At 41.8% G+C, this 23,465-nt stretch overlaps 1 protein-coding gene across 1 annotated transcript in view; it reads left to right on the top strand.

The window, feature by feature from the left end:
- Positions 1-1,567: 1,567 nt before the first annotated feature.
- Positions 1,568-23,465, top strand: part of obscna (obscurin, cytoskeletal calmodulin and titin-interacting RhoGEF a) — a 40,087-nt gene continuing 18,189 nt past the window's right edge. The window contains exons 1-40 of the mRNA XM_068591159.1: positions 1,568-1,697; positions 2,622-2,727; positions 2,812-3,078; positions 3,569-3,730; positions 3,936-4,040; positions 4,118-4,384; positions 4,571-4,840; positions 5,271-5,537; positions 5,633-5,896; positions 5,984-6,250; positions 6,556-6,825; positions 6,935-7,201; positions 7,399-7,665; positions 8,361-8,633; positions 8,716-8,979; positions 9,155-9,421; positions 9,994-10,260; positions 10,374-10,643; positions 11,158-11,424; positions 12,004-12,279; positions 12,744-13,010; positions 13,842-14,108; positions 14,747-15,013; positions 15,105-15,371; positions 15,506-15,772; positions 15,991-16,257; positions 16,536-16,802; positions 17,060-17,329; positions 17,478-17,756; positions 17,879-18,136; positions 18,366-18,632; positions 18,978-19,244; positions 19,550-19,816; positions 20,049-20,315; positions 20,478-20,744; positions 20,993-21,259; positions 21,526-21,792; positions 22,071-22,337; positions 22,655-22,921; positions 23,180-23,446. Of these exons, the coding sequence (XP_068447260.1) occupies positions 2,688-2,727; positions 2,812-3,078; positions 3,569-3,730; positions 3,936-4,040; positions 4,118-4,384; positions 4,571-4,840; positions 5,271-5,537; positions 5,633-5,896; positions 5,984-6,250; positions 6,556-6,825; positions 6,935-7,201; positions 7,399-7,665; positions 8,361-8,633; positions 8,716-8,979; positions 9,155-9,421; positions 9,994-10,260; positions 10,374-10,643; positions 11,158-11,424; positions 12,004-12,279; positions 12,744-13,010; positions 13,842-14,108; positions 14,747-15,013; positions 15,105-15,371; positions 15,506-15,772; positions 15,991-16,257; positions 16,536-16,802; positions 17,060-17,329; positions 17,478-17,756; positions 17,879-18,136; positions 18,366-18,632; positions 18,978-19,244; positions 19,550-19,816; positions 20,049-20,315; positions 20,478-20,744; positions 20,993-21,259; positions 21,526-21,792; positions 22,071-22,337; positions 22,655-22,921; positions 23,180-23,446 (9,943 nt within the window). The 5' untranslated portion in view covers positions 1,568-1,697; positions 2,622-2,687. The remainder of the gene's footprint in view (positions 1,698-2,621; positions 2,728-2,811; positions 3,079-3,568; positions 3,731-3,935; positions 4,041-4,117; positions 4,385-4,570; positions 4,841-5,270; positions 5,538-5,632; positions 5,897-5,983; positions 6,251-6,555; positions 6,826-6,934; positions 7,202-7,398; positions 7,666-8,360; positions 8,634-8,715; positions 8,980-9,154; positions 9,422-9,993; positions 10,261-10,373; positions 10,644-11,157; positions 11,425-12,003; positions 12,280-12,743; positions 13,011-13,841; positions 14,109-14,746; positions 15,014-15,104; positions 15,372-15,505; positions 15,773-15,990; positions 16,258-16,535; positions 16,803-17,059; positions 17,330-17,477; positions 17,757-17,878; positions 18,137-18,365; positions 18,633-18,977; positions 19,245-19,549; positions 19,817-20,048; positions 20,316-20,477; positions 20,745-20,992; positions 21,260-21,525; positions 21,793-22,070; positions 22,338-22,654; positions 22,922-23,179; positions 23,447-23,465) is intronic.

Below are 23,465 nucleotides of genomic sequence, written 5' to 3'. Positions count from 1 at the left end.
GCTGTCAGGTGTGGAGAGTCTGGACCAGAGGAAATGTGACACACAGGAGGGAGGGAGGCAAGAGGGTGGGGGGTTGTCAAACAGGGGTCCAGAGGCTTAGGTGGAGTGTTCAGCTGTTTTGTCGAGTTCTATATTCACTCAACACATCCTCACATTGCCTTGGTCCCTTTAACGTCACTCTATTTTTAGCCTGTGTGCATCATCAGAAGGATGCTGCACACGAGAAGGCCCACATTTCATAATATCAAGTTGATCTGTTGTCCGTTTCCACTGTGACACGATTTGAGGCCTTTTCTTAGATCTGTTTAAGTTCAATCTTGATATGACGTTCTGTTTAGAAATAAGCATTGAAAGCCATTAAATGCCCCGATTTGTAATCTAATATATGTTTATTTGGGGACAAAAATCTTCAAGTAAATGTATTCTCTTCATCCTTTCCCACTGAAATGTCAAAGAAAGTTGTTAAAAGCTTAGCAATAGAGGGGCTGCAGGAGATCTGCAAAACAGGAGGCCGTTCCCCTCTCTGTGACGACAAGCGTTTTTTTTGTGCCTCAAGAGATTATACTGTCAAGTTTCACTGGATTTAGAAGTGCTCAGTGGCACATGGAGCTGTCTATCAACGCGAGGCGAACACAATGCTGGGAAGTGCTCGTTTTGTTCTGTCTAGCTGTCTAAATTAGGGAATCCCACAAAATAAAACCCTGTTTTTTTTATGTAAACAAACCCCTCAGCAATCAAAGATGGAGGAACAAGAGGAATTAATGTCAGCATTGCACAGCTGTTGTTTTATGTGTATTTTTGGTATCCAGAGCTCTGCAATCATGGTGTGCAAATCACCTCGTCACTTACTCTGATGTCAGTGAATGAGCTCACACAGGAGTGCCCATCAAGGGATACAAGTGTCTTTGTATATGTTGTTTAATCTTTTGTGACCTTTTGACCACAGCAGTGATGGAATCCCCCTGTGGGGATGCATGGACCAACCTGAGGTTCAAGACACTGAAAGATATGAGTCAGCATTGTGAAGAGCATGTGATTAATCTGCATATAATGTACAGAAGCTTGGACCTGTCGCTTTGGTGGAATAGCGATCTAAGTTCAAGCAACCTGGTAGTGAATTTGATTGTATGTAAAACAACAGACAGTAAACATAATATGTAGACACTGAATGTGCTACATGAAGGTAGCTTAACTTCTCTGCTGAGATGTGTTCAAGTCATTTGTACTACGTGCGTCTCTCCCTCACTCCGGCCCACTAGAAAACCATCAAACACACTCAGCCTATTGCATACATTTTGATGGTTTTCGATAGTTCCATTGATGCTGGACATGAGTTGCCTCACACTATTAAAGCCAAAGCTATCTTTGCCCTCGTACTGACAGAAGGCTATTTTGGAAGTTAGTATGTGGGGAGAGATATGTCAGCTGTTCAGCACTATGCTCCATCAAAGCAAGAAAAAAAGAGAAAGCGCTATAGGCTGTCTGCTTTGGGGACGGGAACGCAGCTTGTAAACCTGGGCATGCTCTCCTCTGGCTAAACGTTTGTTGTTAATCTTAAAGGCTTTGTGTGAAGCAAGACAAGACTCGGCCCCTTTGCCATGGTGGAAGTTTATATTTTTGTTTTTAAGTTGAAGGTTTTGGGTTTTCTTGTCATCGGTGGATATATTCTCTTTAGGGAACCCTTGTTTAGGTTTGAGGTGGGTACATTGCTGCAGGTGATCTGATATACTGTATGTGTGTGTGTGTGTGTGTGTGTGTGTGTGTGTGTGTGTGTGTTTATATATATATATATATATATATATATATATATATATATATATATATATATATATGTCTATTTTTTTCTCGTTGTTATTGCTTTGTTTGCATACTTTAATATGAGAGGACCAAATCTTGAACTCTCCGTTGTTTCAAGTTCGCTGAACTAATTGCAAAGATGTAATTTGCTTTATTTTCTTCGTTATTTATTTATCTTTCATGCCATCTTGGAGAAGATATGTATGGGTATCATAACTGATCAGGCCTCTTAGAGGTGGTCTAGATAATGGTTGGTAGATGCAGTGTCATTGTGTGACGCTTTCTGAAATGTCAATTTAGTTCATGAGAAAGAATGGCCCTCCTCTTGGAATACGTAGAAAACATCACAGTGATAGTGGGAGGAGGCGGCATCTAAAAAGCGTGCCATGATCTCACGTATTAATCAATCACTGATTGGCAGTTCTCATTTGGTCTCTTGTTTTTTTTTGTTTTTTTTTAAAGCTTCCCCTTCTTCCTATTTCTTTGCATGCAGCCTGATCACAGCTGAGTCTATATTGGTGGTGCTGAGCTAATCCACGAGAGGTGACAGAGATTAGTCTGCTCTTCTTAACCGAGTACTGGCATGCCATCGCTCCAAGGATCTACTACACCAGAGGGATGCCATGTGTATCCATTTTGATTGGCAAATGTTGCCATCTTGGAAGCGATGGTTTATTAAATTATTAGCCTGAATGGAATTTGTTTGGCATATGAACTTAAGTTTAGTCCATTACCTGAAAGAAGCTGACTGGCAGCAAACATGAATGAGGCAGATTTGGGCAGACTGTTACCTGACATATATTGTTTCATCATCACCATTCTAGTTGTAACCCCGCTGTGACAAAAAGCAAACAACATTCTCCAATCATACTGAGAGAAGAGCTGGAGGCATGGGAGACAATATACCTGGAGGAATAGTAGCTGCTGCAAGTAAGTTTTCTTCTCGCACATCAATTTTGGTGTTGTAGCAAATATGCTTTTGAATATCTAATGCTGCGTGTGTTTATGTGTCAGAGAACCGTCTGCAGGTGGTGAAGGGCTTGGAGGATGTGGAGGTGTCTGAGTGTGAGATCTGCTCCTTTGAAGTGACCCTCAACCTGGCCTATGTCGAGGGTCTATGGTCCAGAGACGGGATGCCGCTTAAGTCCAAGCCCAACTGTCGCATCAGCACACATGGGAAGAAACACTCCCTCCTACTGAACAGGGTGGCTCTGGGAGACGCAGGGCTGTTCGCTTTTCAGGCCAAAGGCATTCAGACCTCTGGCAGACTCAGTGTCACAGGTAAGCTAGTTATGTAGAGTGTACCACTAGCCACAGCATCCAATTGTGTCCATGTGACCAAGACAATGGCCAAACTAAGTTGAACATTTTCCAATACATTGTTTTATGGTCTTGCAACTACATTTCCTTAGTTGTACTTTGTGTTGTGCTAATTAATAAATGGTACCATGCTGATCTGCTAAACTAAGATGGTAAACATTATATCTGCTTTACATCAACATATTAGCATCAATGTGAGCATGTTAGCATGTTGATGTGAGCATTTGACTCAAGGCACTCCTACTGTTAGTACAGTTTCAATATGCCACTAACATAGTTGAAGACTCTGAGTCTTGTTTTAACATTATAAAACTTATTTTGAGCTTCATCGTGTGTGAACAAACAACACTAAAAATACAAAAAATAATTACATGGCTATCAAAAAGCGACCTTACAAGCAACTTCGATAAAGTCTGTTTGGTTAAGTCACGGTTTGGTTATCTTCTGCCAGCTAGGGACATCTACATAATGAAGGAGCTGGAGGATGTTGACACGATGGAGCGTCAACCCGTGAACTTCCTGTGTGAGGTCAACCAAGTGGATTTGGATGGTCGGTGGTATAGAGATGATGGCCGAATTCGGCCTGGAGACAATATCAAGATCAGACAACAGGGTGAGAGACCAACCATGGTTATTACAGAAACTAATACGCCTCAAGAGTATAAATACTCCTAGGTCTTGTGCTCAACTTTGCTAAGAAGCTGTGTCTGAATGGTCATAGTGGTTGTTTCTTGGTGTAATTATGTGAAAAATCAAATATATCACCTGGTTAGGCACAATTCATAATGATAAAACATTTTAATTTGATCTGATTGCAGGTAAAACTCACTCCCTGTTCTTCAAGTCAGTCAGGCCACAGCATGCTGGAGAGATTAGATTCACTGCAGAGCGTGTATCATCCTATGCAACTCTCACAGTGAAAGGTGAGCCGCCAGACATGATTTAACATGGCTTTATGGATAACATCATTTCAGGTTTACAGCCTTTGCCTCTCCTTCAGAGCTCCCAGTCCAAATAGTGCGTCCTCTAAGGGTCAAGATAGCTATGTATCGCCACCGGGGTCTGCTGGAGTGCCAGGTGTCACGGACCAATGCTCAGGTCAGGTGGTACAAGAACAGGAAGGAGCTCCTGCCCAGCAAGAAGTACCAACTGATCAGCCAAGATGTCTACAGGCAGCTGACCATCGACAACGTCTGCTCTTCAGATGAGGACACCTACACCTGTGATGCAGGAGATGACAACACCTCTTGTCAGCTTCTGGTGGAGGGTGAGATGGCTGCAATCACAGTAATCAAATTAAACAAAATAAGGTTTATGGCCTACAATATGTTTTACATTACTTTTATTTAGAAACAGCCACATGTTTCAAATGTGCCAACTATGCAATCCAGAGTGTTTGTAAGTGAGAAGTTGGGTCAGTACTGGTTACTGTGTTTCATGGCTGTGCATGCAGAGCAGGCTATCAAAATAGTGCGAGGGATGAGCACAGTGGAGGTGATGGAGCCAGAGCCAGCGCTGTTCCAGGTGGAGACTAGTCTGAAATCAGGGAGGCCTCCCCGCTGGACCCTGAACGGGGAGGTGCTGGAGCCATGCGCAGCAGTGAACATCAACAGGGAGGGCACGCTCCACAGCCTCTGTCTCACCTCCACAGAGAGCTCCATGTCTGGGTCCATGGTCTTTGTAGCTGGCAAGAGTCGTTCCACTGCTCAGCTAATTGTCAAAGGTGAGTTGGCTGAACCTTTGTAACGAAATTGGATTTTTTGTAATTTTAAGATTATTTTAATATTATTGTAATATTATTGTACAGTAATGTAAAAGTCAGTAAGAACCTCACTCAGTGCAGTTTGGATAGACTTTTTTATTTTATTTCTTTATATATATATATATATATATATATATATATATATATATATATATATATATATATATATATATATATATATCAGCAATCTGCATTCCCCCGAGAGTGGTTTGAGTTAAACAATATTAGCACTTATTTTCATTTTGAAGTTTTATCCTGCTTTGTTCCTTATGTGTGCTCAGGAGACCTATATCCTCTGCATGACCCTGAATATGACTAAATGGGTAGAGTGAATGAATTCATGATTTTGCAGGAGTGTTTCATGAAGTGGCTTTACATCTCTCTCCTTTAGAGCGACCTCTTGAGGTTGCCCGCCACTTGGACGACGTACAGGCGAAGGAGAACAGCTCTGTGACTCTGAGCTGTGCGTTCGTGCCCTCTCCCAGACTGGTGCGGTGGTTTAAAGGCCGTACAAATCTGAAGACCTCGAACAAGTACAGCATGAAACGGGAAGGGAAACGAGCCCAGCTGACCATTCATGGCTTGATAGGGATGGATGCGGGGCAGTACCGCTGCATGGCTGGAGGTTCACAGAGCACAGCACAAGTTCAGGTAGAAGGTAGGCTAAACATGGTTTGGGGCAAGCAATAACACATTTTCTGTGTTGGATATTCATTATTTTCTGATAATAATTCATATCCCTTTTTATTGTAGTGCGAACGCTAAAATTGGTTAAACACCTTGAGCCAAAGGAAGTTGAGGAGGATGGCCTTGCCACATTTTCATGTGAGCTCAACTATGTCGTTGCCAATGTGGAGTGGCTCCTCAACAATGTTCGCATCTATTGCAACGCCATCTACAGAATCCAGCACATGGGCACGATGCACAGTCTCACCTTTAAGAAGCTGCGGCCACAGCAGAGCAGGGTCACCTTCAAAACAGGACTTCTTGCAGAGACAACCACGTTAAATGTCAAAGGTCAGCCTAGGATGTATTTCTTTTTTGATTTAAATTTGTTCATTTCTGAGAAACATGCTCATTTATGTGTGATGATCTTGGCTGCAGAGCGCCCAGCAGTGTTTCTGAGATCTCTGGAGGATGCAGTAGGGGAAGAGCAAGGGAATGTCCGCCTGCAGTGTGAAATCTCCAAAGAGACAGTGACCCCTGTTTGGAAGAAGGATGGTATGGTCCTGACCGCTGATGATAAACACGAGTTACTCCAGTGTGGGAAGTCCATGGCACTGATCATCCATTCCCTGAGCAAGGATGATGCTGGACAGTACACTTGTGACCTGGGCACCAGCCAATCAAAGGCCAAAGTTTCTGTACATGGTGAGTAGTGCTAAAATATTGCTGATTATTGGCAAAAAGCTCTACTGCATAAAAAATGAAGTGTGTTTTTCAGTCACTAAATGATTGATAAAATGACACAGGGAATTATGTTGCATTTTTGAATTTGCATCGACACTAAAGCACTTACAGGAATTCAAATATAGAGACAATTGGATGTAATTTTAACACAAAGATGCTCAATTACTTTCTGTCGTGTTACAGCAAATGTGTTTCTCTCTTTTCTGGTTCTCTGTGAAGATCTATTTAATGTAATAAGGCTCTTTTGTTGTCATATTTGCCGACAGACTTACACATCACTATTTCGCAACGTATGAAGACAACATCTGTTTTGGAAGGTGAAAACTGCACTTTTGATTGTCACCTTTCTCATGACGTTGAGGACGAGCCTTCCTGGATGATCAATGGCCAAGTGGCGGTCACCAACAGCCGAATTCAAGTTATCAACAATGGCCGTAACTATAAGATGACCATCAAAGATGCTATACTGACTGATGCTGGAGATGTGGTCTTCACAATTAAAGATCTAAGCTGTAGGACCATGCTTTTTGTTAAAGGTATGAACCTGGTTGTCTGAGATAAAAATTATGTGTAATGTTTCATCTTTTCCTTTCATGTAGGGGGAACTTGTATCTGTGTTTTATTTTTAAAATGTATCTCCTTTAGAGAAGCCAGTGCACATCTTCAGGGAGCTATTAAATGTCAAGGCGGTCCTGGGCGAGGACGCAGAGCTGAGCTGTGAGATCACCAAACCAGAAGTCCCCATCCGTTGGCTGAAAAATGGCCACTTGATCAGACAGGGCCCCAAGTATGAGATGACTGTGGAGAAGAACCTGGCGCGATTAGTCATCAAGAACAGCATCATCAAAGACTCTGGAGAGTACTGCTGTGAGGCCGATGGCATTGCCTCGCGTGCCAAGCTGGATATCAGAGGTAGGTGAGGGCTTTCAAAATAAATGTTGATGATGGTTATGAACAATACAATGTATTGTTCTGAACTGTAGTATCGTGCAATACTAGCTTCAAGGGACATATCTCATTTTGATTTGTGGATCGGCAACTGGTCTCCTAAATGTGAAGCGTATTATTGCTTATTAAAAACACCTTTCATTCTTCATTTTTCCTTTCAGAACTCCAGCACACTTTTGCTATCGAGTTAAGGGACACGCGAGCAGAGGAAAAGGGTAAAGTGACCATGGAGTGTGAGACCAGGCGGCCAGCCAAACGAGTGACCTGGCTGAAGGGCATGGTGGAGCTGAGGTCTGGCAGGAAGTATGTCATCAGGCAGAAGGGTGTGGTGCTGTCCCTGACGATCACCAGTCTGGACAAATCCGACACAGACATTTACACCTGTGATGTCGGTACCATGCAGAGCCGGGCCCAGCTGACTGTGCAGGGTGAGAACATATATGGGGAATACTGGGTATTGCATCACTGTGGTTCAGAGTCACGGTAGTTGGGCTAAAGCTACTGTGTGTGGGCCACATCAGGACGAATAGTGCATGTCAGCAAAAAAAAATGTAAAAATCCGTGGGTATAAATGCTAAGCTAAACTTCTTTGCCAAAATTACCCTTAAAATAAGTTTTATTAATATTAAAAGGCGCTGTATTATAAATTTTGAGCATTAATATGACAGCAAAGAGCCATTTGCCATGAACAGATATAGTTGAGTTATTCCTACCTGAGCAGAGAATAAAGACACTCTCCCTCTCTGTTGGTTATCTAATCTTCCCCGTGCTTTGTTGTCATAGCCGTGCTGGTCGTGCATAGTTTTAGGTCATGTTGTTGCATGTGAGCATGATCATGACTGCCGATCTGCACAGACAATACATATAGGCGTAGCACTCCTCTGATTCCTTCTCAGGGAACCACTGTTAGCTCGATCAGCAAATGCAATGTCAAGCGCTGCCAGCACCGTTAGCACCTGTAAGCTGCCGGTTTGTGATTGCCTTGTTACATCGTTGTGAGGCAATCTAAATGCCCCCAATCTCGTATGTTTTACCTTTAAGTGTAATGCTCAGTGAACTACCAATGCAATATTTGATGTTGATAGGAATTTTAACTTTTCGATCTGTTGCATGTTTCTCTCAGGTGAGAAGGTGTTGATCCTGGATGAATTAGAGGATGTTGAGTGTCTAGAAGGTGACACAGTCACGTTCAGGTGTCGGATTTGTCCCAGTGACTACATCGGAATCAAGTGGTACCTGGACGAGACTCTGCTGTACACCAATGAGCTCAATGAGATCCAGATGGTGTCCGGAGGCTACCACACCCTCACATTTAGACAGCTTGCTCGCAAAGACACGGGCACTATCTCGTTTGCAGCGGGGGACAAAAGATCGTATGCCTCACTGTTGGTTAGAGGTGAGTTTTTAATCTGCCAGTGTTCTATTGTGCATTCTCACAAAACATTCCTTATTCAGGGTTAATTTCTTCATGTTACCAGAGAGGCGTCCCACCATCATTAAATCCCTGGAAGACTGTGAGGCTTTTGAAGGAGGTGGTTTAGTTTTGTCTTGTTTGGCCTCCAAGCCATGTCACATCCTGTGGTACAAAGATGGCTGCCTGATGTGGAACTCCTCAAGGTATTTTGCCAGTCGTTCCGGCTGTGAAGCCCGGCTGACAATTCGGGAGGTCAGTAACAGCGATGCCGGAGTGTACGAGTGCAGTGCTGGATCTGTTACAACTAGGGCTGTTGTAACTGTCAAAGGTATGAAAAGATTTGTATTGACCTGTTATTACAGGATTGGTATTGTCTACAAGTCCAACATTAAATGCCAGTGGGATGTGACTGATTATAATGGCTTGTACAGTTAGTATTTTCTAATAATATTATTAAAAAATGTGTATCCTTCAATTTTTCCTGTTTGTTGTTGTATTTTTAGCCATCCCAGCAGAGTTCACCCAGTCTTTAAAGTCTGTGGAGGCCAAAGAGGGGGAGACCGTGACCCTGACCTGTGAATACTCCCTGCCTGGGGTCCAGGTCCACTGGAAGAGAGGTTTTGAAAGCATTAGGTCTGGAGACAAATATCTGATGAAACAGAGGAAGACAATCAATTCTCTGACCATTAAAGCTCTGAAGCCTGAGGACTCAGGAGAATATACCTGTCAGTGTAGAGATCATCACACTGCAGCAAGCCTCAAAGTACACGGTATGCCATTCACTTGTACTCACCTTCATGTGCATTTTATCAAACCTAATTTGACCAATAACCAACAATGCACAGTTCCATCAATGCACAATTTCACAGAAGTGTATTTGAAAGCAAAATTCATCATTTTCTGTGTCTGATTCTCACATATTGGCTGTTGTGCTCTGCAGTAATATTGACCCATGCACATTAAATCAGTCTATACTGTGGGCATTTGTCATGAAAGGCAGCCAGTGGAGCCAGTTCACCAGATTATTTAGACTAAAACCACCCATGGAAAAAGTTTTTATCTTCCAAAATTCAATCCAATATTGCCACTGTAATTGTCAATGCTTGATTCTCTTAAATCATAAAACTACTCTGATTGTTAAATATTTCAATTACACAGAAGGATGCTTTCTGTTCTGAAGGGTTAAAGTGTTTTATTGAGTTCTGTGTGGTATTTTCAAATGTTTATGCTGACTGGCTGCCATAGTATTCATGTGATGAAGCATCCCCATGCATCAAACCTTCATCAATACTGTGCATAGTTTCACCATTTTCACTTTGACCTTCACTGTATTATGTTCCAGCTATTCCCATCACATTCGTACAACAGTTAAAGAACATGCAAGCAGAGGAGGGAAGCAATGTCCTACTGCGCTGTGAACTGTCTAAACCTGGAATTCCAGTGGAGTGGAGTAAAGGACATGAGCTGTTGAAGAATGGAGTTAAATACCAGATCAGGAAAAGGGAGACCACCTTGGAGCTTCTGATCTGGAAGCCTGTTTCAGAGGACACTGGGGTTTACAGCTGCCTGTGTGCTGATCAGGTGACAACCTCCACTGTCAAAATCACAGGTAAGATAACTAATGGGCTCATGGGTTTCAGTGTTGTAATGGATTTAAGTAAACCTTAACAAATAATGTTGATAATTATCAATAATTCATCCATCTCACCTGTGATTTCTCAGCTCTCCCAATAGCCTTCAAGCAGAAGCTGAGGAATGTGCTGATTGAGGAGGGCAGCACTGCGACTCTACGCTGTGAGCTGTCAAAGTCTGGCCACACCGTGGAGTGGAGGAAGAGCGGGAATGAACTCATCAAGAATGGAGAGAAATACCACATGAGGCAGAGAGAAGTGCTAATTGAACTGAGGATCTTTGACGTTACGCTCGAGGACAGCGACATCTACACGTGCATCTGTGGGAGCATAGAGACCACCGCAACGCTGACCGTTAATGGTAGGCGTTTGCGATTGAAATTGTGTTTTATTTTTTATATGGAGCAGGAAGATATATTAAAAAAAGACAAAAGCAGATCAGTAATGTTACTCGTGTGATACTCCTTGTTACTCAGGTAGCATTTATATAACAAAATATAATTAAAAGAGCAATACAATACTGAATTTAATTTTCTAAACAATGTGCACATGTGCTTTGCCAACTGTGCAACTGAACTATGAATGTCATTTAAACTAAAGGTTTTAAAAAAAGAAAGGTTTTCAACATCTGACATTTGATGGCCTACAAACAAAAAAGAGAGACAATAGAGATGGAATCATGCAGGAAGTAGCCTACAGATCTGAGCATTTACGAATGAAAATTAAAAAATTGCAACGAAAACTCAATTTCTCATCAAAGCAAGGGCACACAATTTTGTTTTAGCAAAATATCGCAATGATACACAATATTGCTCATTAAATTATCGTGATTATCCATTTCTTTCTCATGACCTGACTTTATCTTTGCCTGTCAGCTCTTCCTGTCACCTTCAAGCAGAAACTGAAGAACTTCCAAGTGGAGGAAGGACACACCGTCACGCTGGATTGTGAGATCTCTAAAGCGGGAGTCCCAGTGGAGTGGAGGCTTAATGGAGAGCTGCTGGGGAATGGAGAGAAGTACCAGATTAAGCAGAGGGGCTCGGCACTCGAGTTGATCATCAGAGACGCTGAACCAGAGGACAGCGGGGTCTACACCTGTGTGTGTAGAGAGCAGAGGACAAAGGCCACTGTTAAAGTTATTGGTATGTTCAATGTGTGAGATGAGTGAAAGTGAAGCATACATTCTTGTCTAATTGTTAATTGATCCTTTTTTTAGAAGTATTTTGAGCTACTTGTAAACATGCTCACTAACAGACATGTATGCTAAACCTATTTTTCTCTCTTTTTTTGCCTATTCTAAAAATAGTGTATTTAAATATTCCTAAACTCAACAGCCTTAAAATTGCGTACATTGAATAAGACTGGAAAGCTATGACTTTTGTCGAACTAATGAGCCCAAATGTATTCATATGTGAGGATGTTGGTCCCCATAGTGGCCATTTCCTTGCAGCGAAGCTATTTTTTGACCCCTTATGACCTTTAACATAATCATAGCCTCATGGAACTTTACAACAACAAACTAGAGATTCATGACTTTAAATTTTTAACTCACAGCTGCATCTGAAATTAATATTCAGGTTCCCAGCTCTCGGTTGATGTGTGCACCACATCTATGCGGCTTATACTGTTGACCTGCTATTTCGCGGAGTCTCTTGTGGTTACTGGTCATGCCTGTGTTCTAGTTTACATGTGTAGTACAGTATCTGTGTTTGGCTCCACAGCCGTTCCCGCCACATTTAAAGTAAGTCTGAAGAACCTGGAGGCTGAAGAAGGGAACAGTGTGACTTTACGCTGTGAGCTGTCAAAGAAGGAAGTCCTGGTGCAGTGGCAGAGAGACACTCAGGTGATATCTGAGCAGACATATCGGGGGAAGTATCAGACGGCGCTAGAAGGAAAGATGGCTCAGATGACCATTCTCAATGTCCAGCCAGAAGATGCAGGGAAGTACAGCTGTATCACAGGGGATCAGAAAACCACCGCTGAAGTCAAAGTGAAACGTAAGTTTTAAGCGTGCAAAGAACAATGAGAACACATCCGTTGCCTACATTAGATTTGCAGTACATTTAAAATAATAATTGTTTGGTTATAAACAAGTCATTGTGATGATAATATTTATAAAGCTGTTGTTATGGGTGCTGCTCTTTGACAGTCCATGACTCAGCTGTCTCAGTAGATCTCTTATTTACTACTTAGTGATACAAAACTACAGATCCCATAGATTTAAAAAAGTCTATGTACAGTTCGTTTTGAGCAAAATCCCCAAGCCCATACCTATGATGCCAAAGTTTAATGGTGGCACAGAGAAGTAGGATATGAAAATGGAAGAATTACTCTTTGTTTTGCAACAAAAGAAAACAACTCGAGGAGTTAGGGAAGAGCATGAGGGCAAGAGCTTTTGTTTAGGAGGAAATGACACAAAGCAAATCAATGAATACGGGGTTTTCTTCTTTACCCACAACAGAGCTCCCTGTGACATTCAAACGACAGATCCAGCATCTGGAGTTGAAGGAAGGTGACAGTGGAGTTTTCTGCTGTGAGCTCTCCAAACCTGGAGCTCCAGTGGAGTGGAGGAAAGGCAGGGCGATCCTAAAGCCTGGAGACAAATACCAGATGAAGCAGGAGGGACCTTTCACTAAACTGGTCGTCAACAACGTAGAGCAGAGCGATGCTGGCAAATATATCTGCAAGACTAAAGACAGCCAATCGGCTGCTGAGCTCACTGTCCAAGGTAAGAGAAAGTCAAGTCCCCCACATATGTTGAATTCAATATTTTATGAAGCACATTTCTTGAACATTTTTTTGTAATCCTCCCAATGTATTCAACAGAATTACCTGAGCGCAGGCGCCAAAGAGGTCAGCTCTAACGTAGTACAATAAAAAACAAAATAGACCCAGTGTGTATTGGCACTGTGTGAGCTCCATTATGTAGCTTCATTGAAGCTCAATGGAGAGATTGTTTCATATCTGGTTATGGCATAATGTCACAGTACTTGGCGTGTACTGTACATTACTTCTCATCAGCTGGGTGAACAGATACAGTAGATGGGATCATCAGTATTAGCTTTAGTGATTTTCATGTCATCGATATTACATGTTTAATATGTAATATTATTCCATACAATTCATTCCACTGTCCAGTTTGAAATGAATAGTTAGTTTAGTAGAACAACTGATTGTTGAGCATGAAAGATTGTCTTGTGATCATACCGGCTGTCTTGTTTACTCCACTTTGAACTTCCATGTAATATTTATTATGTTCCTTGTCATACTTAAGACAAAGAAAAACATTATTGAATTCAGTAGAATTGTGCACAATCATATCATAATTATAATTTCCTCTGTTTCCTCTTTAGTGTTTTTGAGATGAGATTAGCTCTACAATCTTTATTTGGCTCTAAATTGTAATTTTTGGTAAAGCTTTAAGCTGCAAAAACATTTTGAAAATGAATTCTCATGTGATCATCTAAGTGTGAGAAGTACCTTTTCTGCTTTTATTTCTTTTCTTGATTTCCAATTTTATGTATTTTTTTAAAATACAAGATTTTACTATCATTGACAGATTTACCAGCAAGTTTTAAGATGCCACTAGTCAACCAGGAGGTGACGGAGGGCAACAGTATGGTTCTGCGCTGTGAACTCAACAAACCGGCCCCTTCGGTGGAGTGGAGGAGAGGAGGAGCACTGCTGAAAAATGGAGACAAATATCAAATGAGGAAGAAGGACCTTCTGGTGGAGATGAAGATTTCGGACCTTAATCTGGATGATGCTGGAGATTACATCTGTATATGTGGAGAAGAAAGCACAAAATCTAGGATTATTGTGAATGGTGAGTACCGCATACATGACTGAACAATAAGTTGCATTAAGTGCTTTTGAACATAGTCAAACAGCTCATGTATACAGTATATCAAAAGCTAAAATATCAAGATGCTAAATACAACTGAATCAGTCAAGAGTCAAATAACACAGAACTAAAAGCAAAACGGGCAAAATTGACAGAAGCAAATCAGTTGTTGGTTTCTGTGCTTCACAACTTGCATAATAATTGTTGGAATATATCAGTACAGTATGGTGGTATAATAAGTGATGCATGTTTTTGCTATTATGGCACAGCTTAAAAAATGTATCCAAAAGTCCAAAAGATTCCCAGATATTTTTATTTTGGGGACATCTTTGCTAGTGTACTTTTCAGAACTTTGAAACTATGTGTCTTGTATATTAAGCTTTGTCTTTGATAACCTTAGATTTTCTGTTTATGATGCATTTTATTTTTCTGCCCACTTGTTTTCTTTGGGCTCATAATGTTAAAGTTACTTTTGTGTTCATCCCAAAGAAACCAACACCTAAAATGAGACCAGGTGACATTTATCAGCTATCAAGGCTTTCATTGCGCTGAGAGAGCAGCAAAACAGACATTCCTCTGTACAAAAATGTTTTGATATTCCATCCTGTGGTCCACTCTAGAGCGGCCCATCCAGTTCCTTCAAGAACTGAAGAACATTCAGGTGCAGGAAGGCAATGGAGTAGCACTGTGCTGTGAGCTCTCCAAACCTGGCACTCCAGTGCAGTGGAAGAAGGGAAACAATGCGTTGACCAACGGAGAGAAATACCAGATGAAGCAAAGTGGCTCCACCTTGGAACTCCTCATCAGAAAAAGCCAGCCTGAGGACAGTGGCACATACAGCTGTGTTTGTGATGACATAACAACTACGGCCACCATCATCATCACTGGTGAGAGCCATTACACATTAGGTTTCAGAAAACATGGTGACACTTTGGCGATTTGCACATTCTATGCAGTATTTTTACGTTCATTCCTCAGCAATCCCGGTAACTTTCAAGCAGAAGTTGAAGAACCAGGAAGTGGTTGAGGAGGGCAGTGTGACACTGCGCTGTGAGCTTTCTAAACCAGGAGTCCCAGTGGAGTGGAGGAAAGATGCTCAACTCTTGAAGGAGGGAGACAAATATCAGATGAAACAGGAAGGCAGGATGGCCGAGTTGCTGATCAGAAATTTGATTCTCACAGATTTGGGGGAGTACAGTTGTTTTGTTGGTACAGTTGTGACTTCAGCTGACATCAAAGTAAGAGGTATGTTGCACATGAAAAGACACCGTTCAGCTGCTTATTTGGTGTTGTTTGTTTAAAGAAATCTTACAAGAAACAAATGAAAGTTAGCGTGCACTATTCCAATTTTGCATAATTTCTTGATGTTTTTTCCTCAGCAATTCCTGTAACATTTAAACAAGAGGTGGATGATTTGGACGTGAAGGAAGGGGACAGTGGAGTTTTGTGCTGTGAGCTCTCCAAACCTGGAGCTCCAGTGGAGTGGAGAAAAGGCAGGGTCGTCCTCAAACCTGGATACAAATATGAGATGAAACAGGAGGGACGTCTCACTAAACTGATCATCAACAACACTGAGGAGAGTGATACGGGGAAATACACCTGCAAAACCACAGACACACAATCCACTGCTGAGCTCACCGTCAAAGGTAAAGTAGAAAACCCAGGCTAAAACCATGATATGCAAGCCTTTCTTAGATTTAATTCAATTAAGAGAACTGACTAAAATAGGGAAAAGTAAAATGGTACAAATCAATACAAGATGTTATACAATTTAAAATTAGAAGTAAAAATTTCAAAGTAACTGCTACTGATTAACAAAACATTTTCAAAGAAATCAACCAGTCCCTGGTTCTTGTCCTCGCAGCTCCTCCAATCACATTCAAGACAAAGTTAAGGAACCAGCAGGTGGAGGAGGAGAACAGCGTGACGTTGAACTGCGAGCTGTCAAAGCCCGGCCTCGCTGTGGAGTGGACGAAAGGACAAGAGGTGCTGAAGAATAATTTTAAGTACCAGATTAAAAATCGAAACAGCAGCATGGAGCTGACCATCAAAAACGCGCAGCTGGAAGACAGTGGACTTTACAGCTGTGTCTACAGGGACGTTAAGACCACAGCCAACATCACCATTACACGTAAGCGAAGATTGCAAATGCATGCAAGTGAAAAATGAATTGCATTTGGCAGTAAAGTTATGAAAATAGTATCTTTCAAGGAAAACACGTTCCTTGTTACAGCAGCCTCTTAAAATGTTCTTAATTTTGCTTCATTCATATACACATTTCCATTATTAATTCATTGTTTTTCATTGTCGAACAATGGCTTTTTTTTCTGCTCTCAAAAGTACAGTGGTTTCACCTCATGAAAGTCAAAGGCAGGCAGGCAAAAAACAATACGTGAACCTTTTCCACAGTTATCCCCCTCACCTTTAAAATGGGTCTGAAGAACCAGGAGGCCCCCGAAGGAGGCAACGTGTCCCTCCGCTGTGAGCTGTCCAGGGCCGGGGTTCCTGTGCAGTGGTGGAAAGCAGACGACCAGCTCCATCATGGGGGAAGATACCAGATGACACTGAAGGGGAAGACAGCTGAGATGCACATCAAAAACATCCAGCCCGAGGATGTCGGGGAGTACAGCTGTGTCTTGGGAGAGCAGAAGACAACGGCTGAAGTCAACGTGAGAGGTATTTGACATGCTGCCGTTTACACTTCAAACTTGTCTTGTTGTGCGTGTAGTTGTTGTTGTTGCAGTAATCTTTCATGATCCATCTTTTGCCGATGCTGCTCTGTGTTCTGTGATAGCTCTGCTATTTCACTGTATTTCTGTTGCTTTGAGAAGCCATCGCCAGAGTGAGAACAAAGCCCAACATAATTACGTCAGTATTTTGTAGGTGTAAATTCAGCATTTCTAACACAATGTTTCCTTTCCTTCTGTTACCAGCGGCGGCGTCAGTGTTCTTTGAAAAGGAACTTGAGAACCAAGCAGTGATGGAGGGTAAACCTGTGCTGCTGTCTTGTGAAGTTTCAAGTGCTACTGTCCCTGTCACTTGGAAGAAAGACAACACTTTAGTGGAAGAAGGGGGGCACTGCATTTTAAAGAAGAAAGGCCCCACTCACACACTAGAGATCAAGAAACTTAATCTGGAGGATGCTGGGGAGTACTGCTGTATCAGTAGAGGCAAGAAGACCACCGCCAAGCTGATTGTGAGGGGTAGGTGGATGCGACAGCAGAATTTTACTGATATGTTTTACTAACCCCATGAATAAAAACAATAGGTTGCTCTCATCTAAGTTGTTGTAAATATTTCCCATTCCATCTCTAAAAAGCCAGCTGCATATAGCTTCCTCTTCCTCCACAGAGCGCGTGCGGATTGTCAAAGAGCTGCAAGGTATTACGGTGACAGCCGGTGAGGATGCAGTGTTTGTGTGTGAGCTGAGCCATGCAGACGTGAGTGAGGGTGTCTGGTGGCTCGGCTCCAGCCCTCTGCAAAAGAACGAGATGAACCAGATGTCATGGCAGGGTCGCCATCACCAATTGGTCCTTACCATGACAACACCTGAAGAGACGGGCATTGTGGCATTTGTGGTCGGGGAGGAGAGGACCTCTGCACGTCTGCTGGTTATTCCGAAGGCCAAAGGTGATTCACATTGGAGCCAAGAGTACTTTTCTTTTTTATTTAGCAGAACTCAATGACTTGTTATTTTAGCTAAACGCTTTCCCCCGAGTCTTTCTAAAGTGGCATTTTGTTTCACATTGTAGTTGTATTTGAGGAGAAGCCTAAAGACACCGTAATCATGGAAGGAGAGACAGCCACTTTGTCCTGCACAACCTCTGATTTCACCTCGCCGGTTACGTGGAGACGCAACCACATCCCCCTCCAAAATGGTGATAAATATGAGATATGCAAAAAGGGAAAAGTCAACCTATTGCTCATCCATGATGTGGATCCCCTGGATACTGGCACATACTACTGTGATACAGGAGATGTGCAGAGTAGTGTCAAACTTACTGTAACAGGTAAAAATTAAAGTAATGTTGCTTTTAGATGGTAGATTGTAGGTGAACATACTAATAAAAAAGAGACTGTACAACATACCTTCCTCTCTTGGAATGCTAAATGTTATGCATGCTTTCTTAAAAAAAAAAAAAAAAAATTAAATCTGTCATACTATATTATACTATAGTACTGTACTAAATTACTACACTATCACCAGACGGACACATCTCTTTCTATCCTTTTTCCCAGAGCTCCCACCATTTTTCCAAGAAGAACTGCAAAGTGTGGATGTCGAGGAAGGTGGTTCAGCCTCTCTGTACTGCGAGCTGTCTAAACTTGGAGTGCCGATTCAATGGCTGAAGAACAGGCTGCCACTAAGAGCCGGCAGGAAGTACGAGATCAGGCAGGACGGCTGTCTCCTCCAGCTAAACATCAAGGATCTCAAACTGGAGGACAGCGGCAATTACACATGTCAAGCAGGAAGTGCAGAGACCACTGCAACTGTGTCAGTGAAAGGTGTGTGCATCTGGCAGTTCACAATAGCTCTGTTTCCTCTGTTTGCATTCAACCACACAACAAAATAGAATGTACTGCAAATTTTAACTACGCCAGAAACTAAACTTAGTCCTAGAAAAAAATATGTATTTGTTACCCATTACTTTTTAGTACAATTTCCAACATATAAATTGTCACACAAATGTTTCCAAATTGAATTTAATCAGTGCATTTTGTTGATAGAACTGAATGCAGTCCAGCCCACATATTTGCGACAGTGAACCAAATTGCCGCATGTTCTATTATACTAAACTGACACGCTAAACCAAGATGTACAATTGTGTTCTTCCAAACCCTTTTTCTCAGAGCTCCCTCCATTCTTCAAGAAAGAATTAAGAAGTGTGGAGGCTGAAGAGGGAGGTACAGCCTCTCTGTGCTGCGAGCTGTCTAAAGCTGGAGTGTCAGTACAATGGAAGAAGAACAGGCTGCCACTAAGATTCACAGGGAAGTACGAGATGAAGCAGGATGGCTGCCTCCTCCAGCTGCACATCAATGATCTCAAGCCTGAGGACAGAGGCAGCTACACATGTCAAACAGAGAGTGCAGAGACTACTGCTACTGTGTCAGTGAAAGGTAAGAGCATTTAAAGATTTGAATGGGAATTTAATTTTCAGTGTTACCATCATCTAAACATAGTGATTTTTCACATATTTTTGTGATAATCAGAACTTCCTGAAAATATATAGAATGTATTGTTATATGGAACAATACATCCACTATATCCAATATAGTCCACTGATCATAATGTATTACAGAAGTTGGCTGCAAAAACATTACTGTAATTTCAACTGCTTATTTGGGTTTTACTTGCTAACGTCTTCTTCCGTCACACTAAAACATTTTACTTCATCATTCTCTTGCCCTCTTATTTCTCCCAGAACTCCCAGCTTTTTTCAAAGAGGAATTGCAGAACGTGAAAGCTAAAGAAGGAGGTACAGCCTCCCTGTGCTGTGAGCTTTCTAAGCCTGACGTACCAGTACAATGGAAGAAGAACAAGCTGCCTCTGAAAGCCGGCAGGAAATATGAGATGAAACAGGATGAGTGTCTTCTTCAGCTCCACATCAAAGAACTCAAACCTGAAGACAGTGGAAGCTACTCATGTCAAGCACAAAGTGCAGAAACCACGGCTACTGTGTCTGTAAAAGGTTTGTTCATTTAGAAATAAGCGCATTTTACAGTATAGCTCTATATCATGGACAACTATTTTCAAATGATTAGTTGTTCACATCAGAACTTGCTGAAACTTAATATTTCCTTGTCCAGTAAATCTATTGTATTCATCTTGCTTTAGCCTTTACCTGATTTTGTCTTCAAATAAATTTCTGTTCTCTAAAAACATCCCAATATGTTAGTTCCTACATATTTTATATTTCACAGAACTCCCACCATTTTTCAAAGAAGAATTGCAGAACATGAAGGTAGAGGAGGGAGGTACAGCCTCCCTGTACTGTGAGCTGTCCAAACCTGACGTATCTGTACAATGGAAGAAGAACCGGGTCCCGCTAACAGCCAGCAGGAAGTATGAGATGAAACAAGATGGCTGCCTCCTCCAGCTCCACATCAAGGATCTCAAACCTGAAGACAACGGCAGCTACACATGTCAAGCAGGAAGTGCTGACACCACTGCTACTGTGTCGGTGAAAGGTGTGTGCTTTTGGAGAATTCAGACTTTATTACTCTCTCTAGTTTATCTGGTTCATTATGTTGGAAAAATAGGTTTTCCAAAAAACTATTTTGTGCTGGTGAGGTTTTGAGCCTTTTTCCCATTGCATACTCAACTCTATTTTGCCTACCTGATTTTCTCAGAGCTCCCTCCATTCTTTAATAAAGACTTGGTAAGTGTGGAGGCTGAGGAGGGAAGGACAGCCTCTCTGTGTTGTGAGCTGTCTAAGCCTGGAGTACTAGTACAATGGAGGAAGAACAGGCTGCCACTGAGAGCCAGCAGAAAGTATGAGATGAAACAAGATGGCTGCCTCCTCCAGCTGCACATCAAGGATCTCAAACCAGAGGACAGTGGCAGCTACACATGTCAAGCAGAGAGTGCTGAGACCACTGCTACTCTGGCAGTGAAAGGTAAGTGTATTTGGCAGTGAACGTGTAGTATTTGCTCTGCATGCTTTTGGGCATTCTCTGAAGTTTATGGAATATGTTATGTTGCTGTTATTGTTTTTCCGCTATCTACATTCTACGTTGGTTGAACATTGATATATCTGTATTATCAAACACATTTCCTCCTATTTGTTAGGACTCAAGCATTCTCTAATTCCAAAAAATATGTATAATTGTGTGTTTTTTCACTCAATCCATATCCATATTTGCAGAGCTTATACCATTCTTCAACAAAGAATTACAAAGTGTGGAGGCTGAGGAGGGAGGCACAACCTCTCTGTGCTGCGAGCTGTCTAAAGCTGGAGTGTCGGTACAATGGAAGAAGAACAGGCTGCCACTAAGAGCGAACAGGAAGTATGAGATGAAACAAGATGGCTGCCTCCTCCAGCTGCACATCAAGGATCTCAAACCAGAGGACAGTGGCAACTACACATGTCACGCAGAGAGTGCCGAGACCACTGCTACAGTGACAGTGAAAGGTGTGTGTGCATTTGGCAGTGAACATTTTAATATTTTCTCTGTAAGCATTTGGGCACACTTGAGATTCTCTGACGTTTATGGAATATGTTATGTTGCTATTATTGTTTTTCAGCTATCTACATTGTAAGTTGGTTGAAAATCTTTGATATCTGCATTACCAAACACATTTCCTCCTATTTGTTGGGACTCAGGAATTCTCTGATTCCACATAAAATAATACCGTAATTGTTTTATTTTAACCCCCAATCCATATCCATATTTGCAGAGCTTATACCATTCTTCAAGAAAGAATTACAAAGTGTGGAGGCTGAGGAGGGAGGCACAACCTCTCTGTGCTGCGAGCTGTCTAAAGCTGGAGTGTCGGTACAATGGAAGAAGAACAGGCTGCCACTGAGAGCGAACAGGAAGTATGACATGAAACAAGATGGCTGCCTCCTCCAGCTGCACATCAAGGATCTCAAACCAGAGGACAGTGGCAACTACACATGTCATGCTGAGAGTGCTGAGACCACTGCTACAGTGACAGTGAAAGGTGTGTGCATTTGGCAGTGAACATTTTAATATTTTCTCTGCATGCATTTGGCCACACAGCAAACCCCAGTGTACTTTCTTGAGATTCTCTGACGTTTATGGAATATAATATGTTGCTATTATTGTTTTTCAGCTATTTACATTGTAAGTTGATTGAAAATATTTGATGATATGTGCATTATCAAACACATTTCTACCAATGTGTTGGGACACTGTCCAATTCCACATAAGATGTATAACTGTTTTTTTTTTTCACTCGATCCATACTCATATTTGCAGAACTTGTCCCATTCTTCACCAAAGAATTACAAACTGTGGAGGCTAAGGAGGGAGGCACAACCTCTCTGTGCTGCGAGCTGTCTAAAGCTGGAGTTTCAGTACAATGGAAGAAGAACAATCTGCCGCTGAGAGCAAATAAGAAATATGAGATGAAGCAAGATGGCTGCCTCCTCCAGCTGCACATCAAGGATCTCAAATCTGAAGACAGTGGCAGCTACACATGTCAAGCAGAGAGTGCTGAGACCACTGCTACTGTGTCAGTGAACGGTGCGTATGTTAAAAATGTAGTGTTAACAATGTATTCAATATGGAAGCCCATTTCCACTAGTAACATAATTGGAAATTCTGACATAAAAAGTCATAATTATGAGACAGACAGTCATAATTATGAGATAGAAAGTCAAAATTCTGTGCTTTAGTGGTGCTGCTGGCTTTCATTTTATTTTTTCACCAGATAACAGGAAGGAAAAAAAGAAAATAAATTTCAAAAAGCCAGTGCATTGTATGTATTAAAAAAAGAAAATGTTGTCCTCTTCTGGTTTTAAACCTTTTTCCATTCCATACAATCTGCACCCATTTCTCAGAGCTCCCATTATTCTTCAAGGAAGACTTAGAAAGTGTGGAGGCTGAAGAGGGAGGTACAGCTTCTTTGTACTGCGAGCTGTCCAAAGCTGGAGTGTCAATACAATGGAAGAAGAACAGGCTGCCACTGAGAGCGAACAGGAAGTATGAGATGAAGCAAGATGGCTGCCTTCTCCAGCTCCACATCAAGGATCTTAAACCCGACGACAGTGGCAGCTACACGTGTCAAGCAGAGAGTGCTGAGACCACTGCTTCTGTATCAGTGAACGGTGTGTATGTTCAAAACATTTTGAGAAAAATGTATTCAAACACCTACACAAAACGATTTAAAGGAATTTGATGATTGTCTACAACTTTTAGTAAATATTATTTGGCCAATATTGCAAACTCAACCCACAACATTGTAGGTTGAAAGAAAGGTTGCAATATTGTATGTATTAAAAAAAGAAAATGTCCTCTTCTGCTTTTAAATATGTTTCCATTACACTGAAGATGTATGATTTTTACAATCTGCACCCATTTCTCAGAGCTCCCACCATCCTTTAAGGAAGACTTAGAAAGTGTGGAGGCGGAAGAGGGAGGTACAGCCTCTTTGTACTGTAAGCTGTCTAAGCCTGGAGAATCAGTACAATGGAGGAAAAACAGGGTCCCACTAATAGCCAGCAGGAAGTATGAGATTAAGCAGGATGGCTGCCTTCATCAGCTGCACATTAAGGAGCTCAAACCTGAAGACAGTGACAGCTATACGTGTCAAGCAGGAAGTGCAGAGACCACTGCTTCTGTGTCAGTGAAAGGTGTGTGCATCTTGTTATC

This window comes from Clinocottus analis, unplaced genomic scaffold, assembly GCF_023055335.1.
Source record: "Clinocottus analis isolate CAN_PGR_092001 unplaced genomic scaffold, fCliAna1.0.p SCAF_25, whole genome shotgun sequence".
Classification (NCBI taxonomy): domain Eukaryota; kingdom Metazoa; phylum Chordata; class Actinopteri; order Perciformes; family Cottidae; genus Clinocottus; species Clinocottus analis.
The sequence above is the reverse complement of the archived record's forward strand: the minus strand, read 5'-3'. Positions and strand labels throughout refer to the sequence as shown.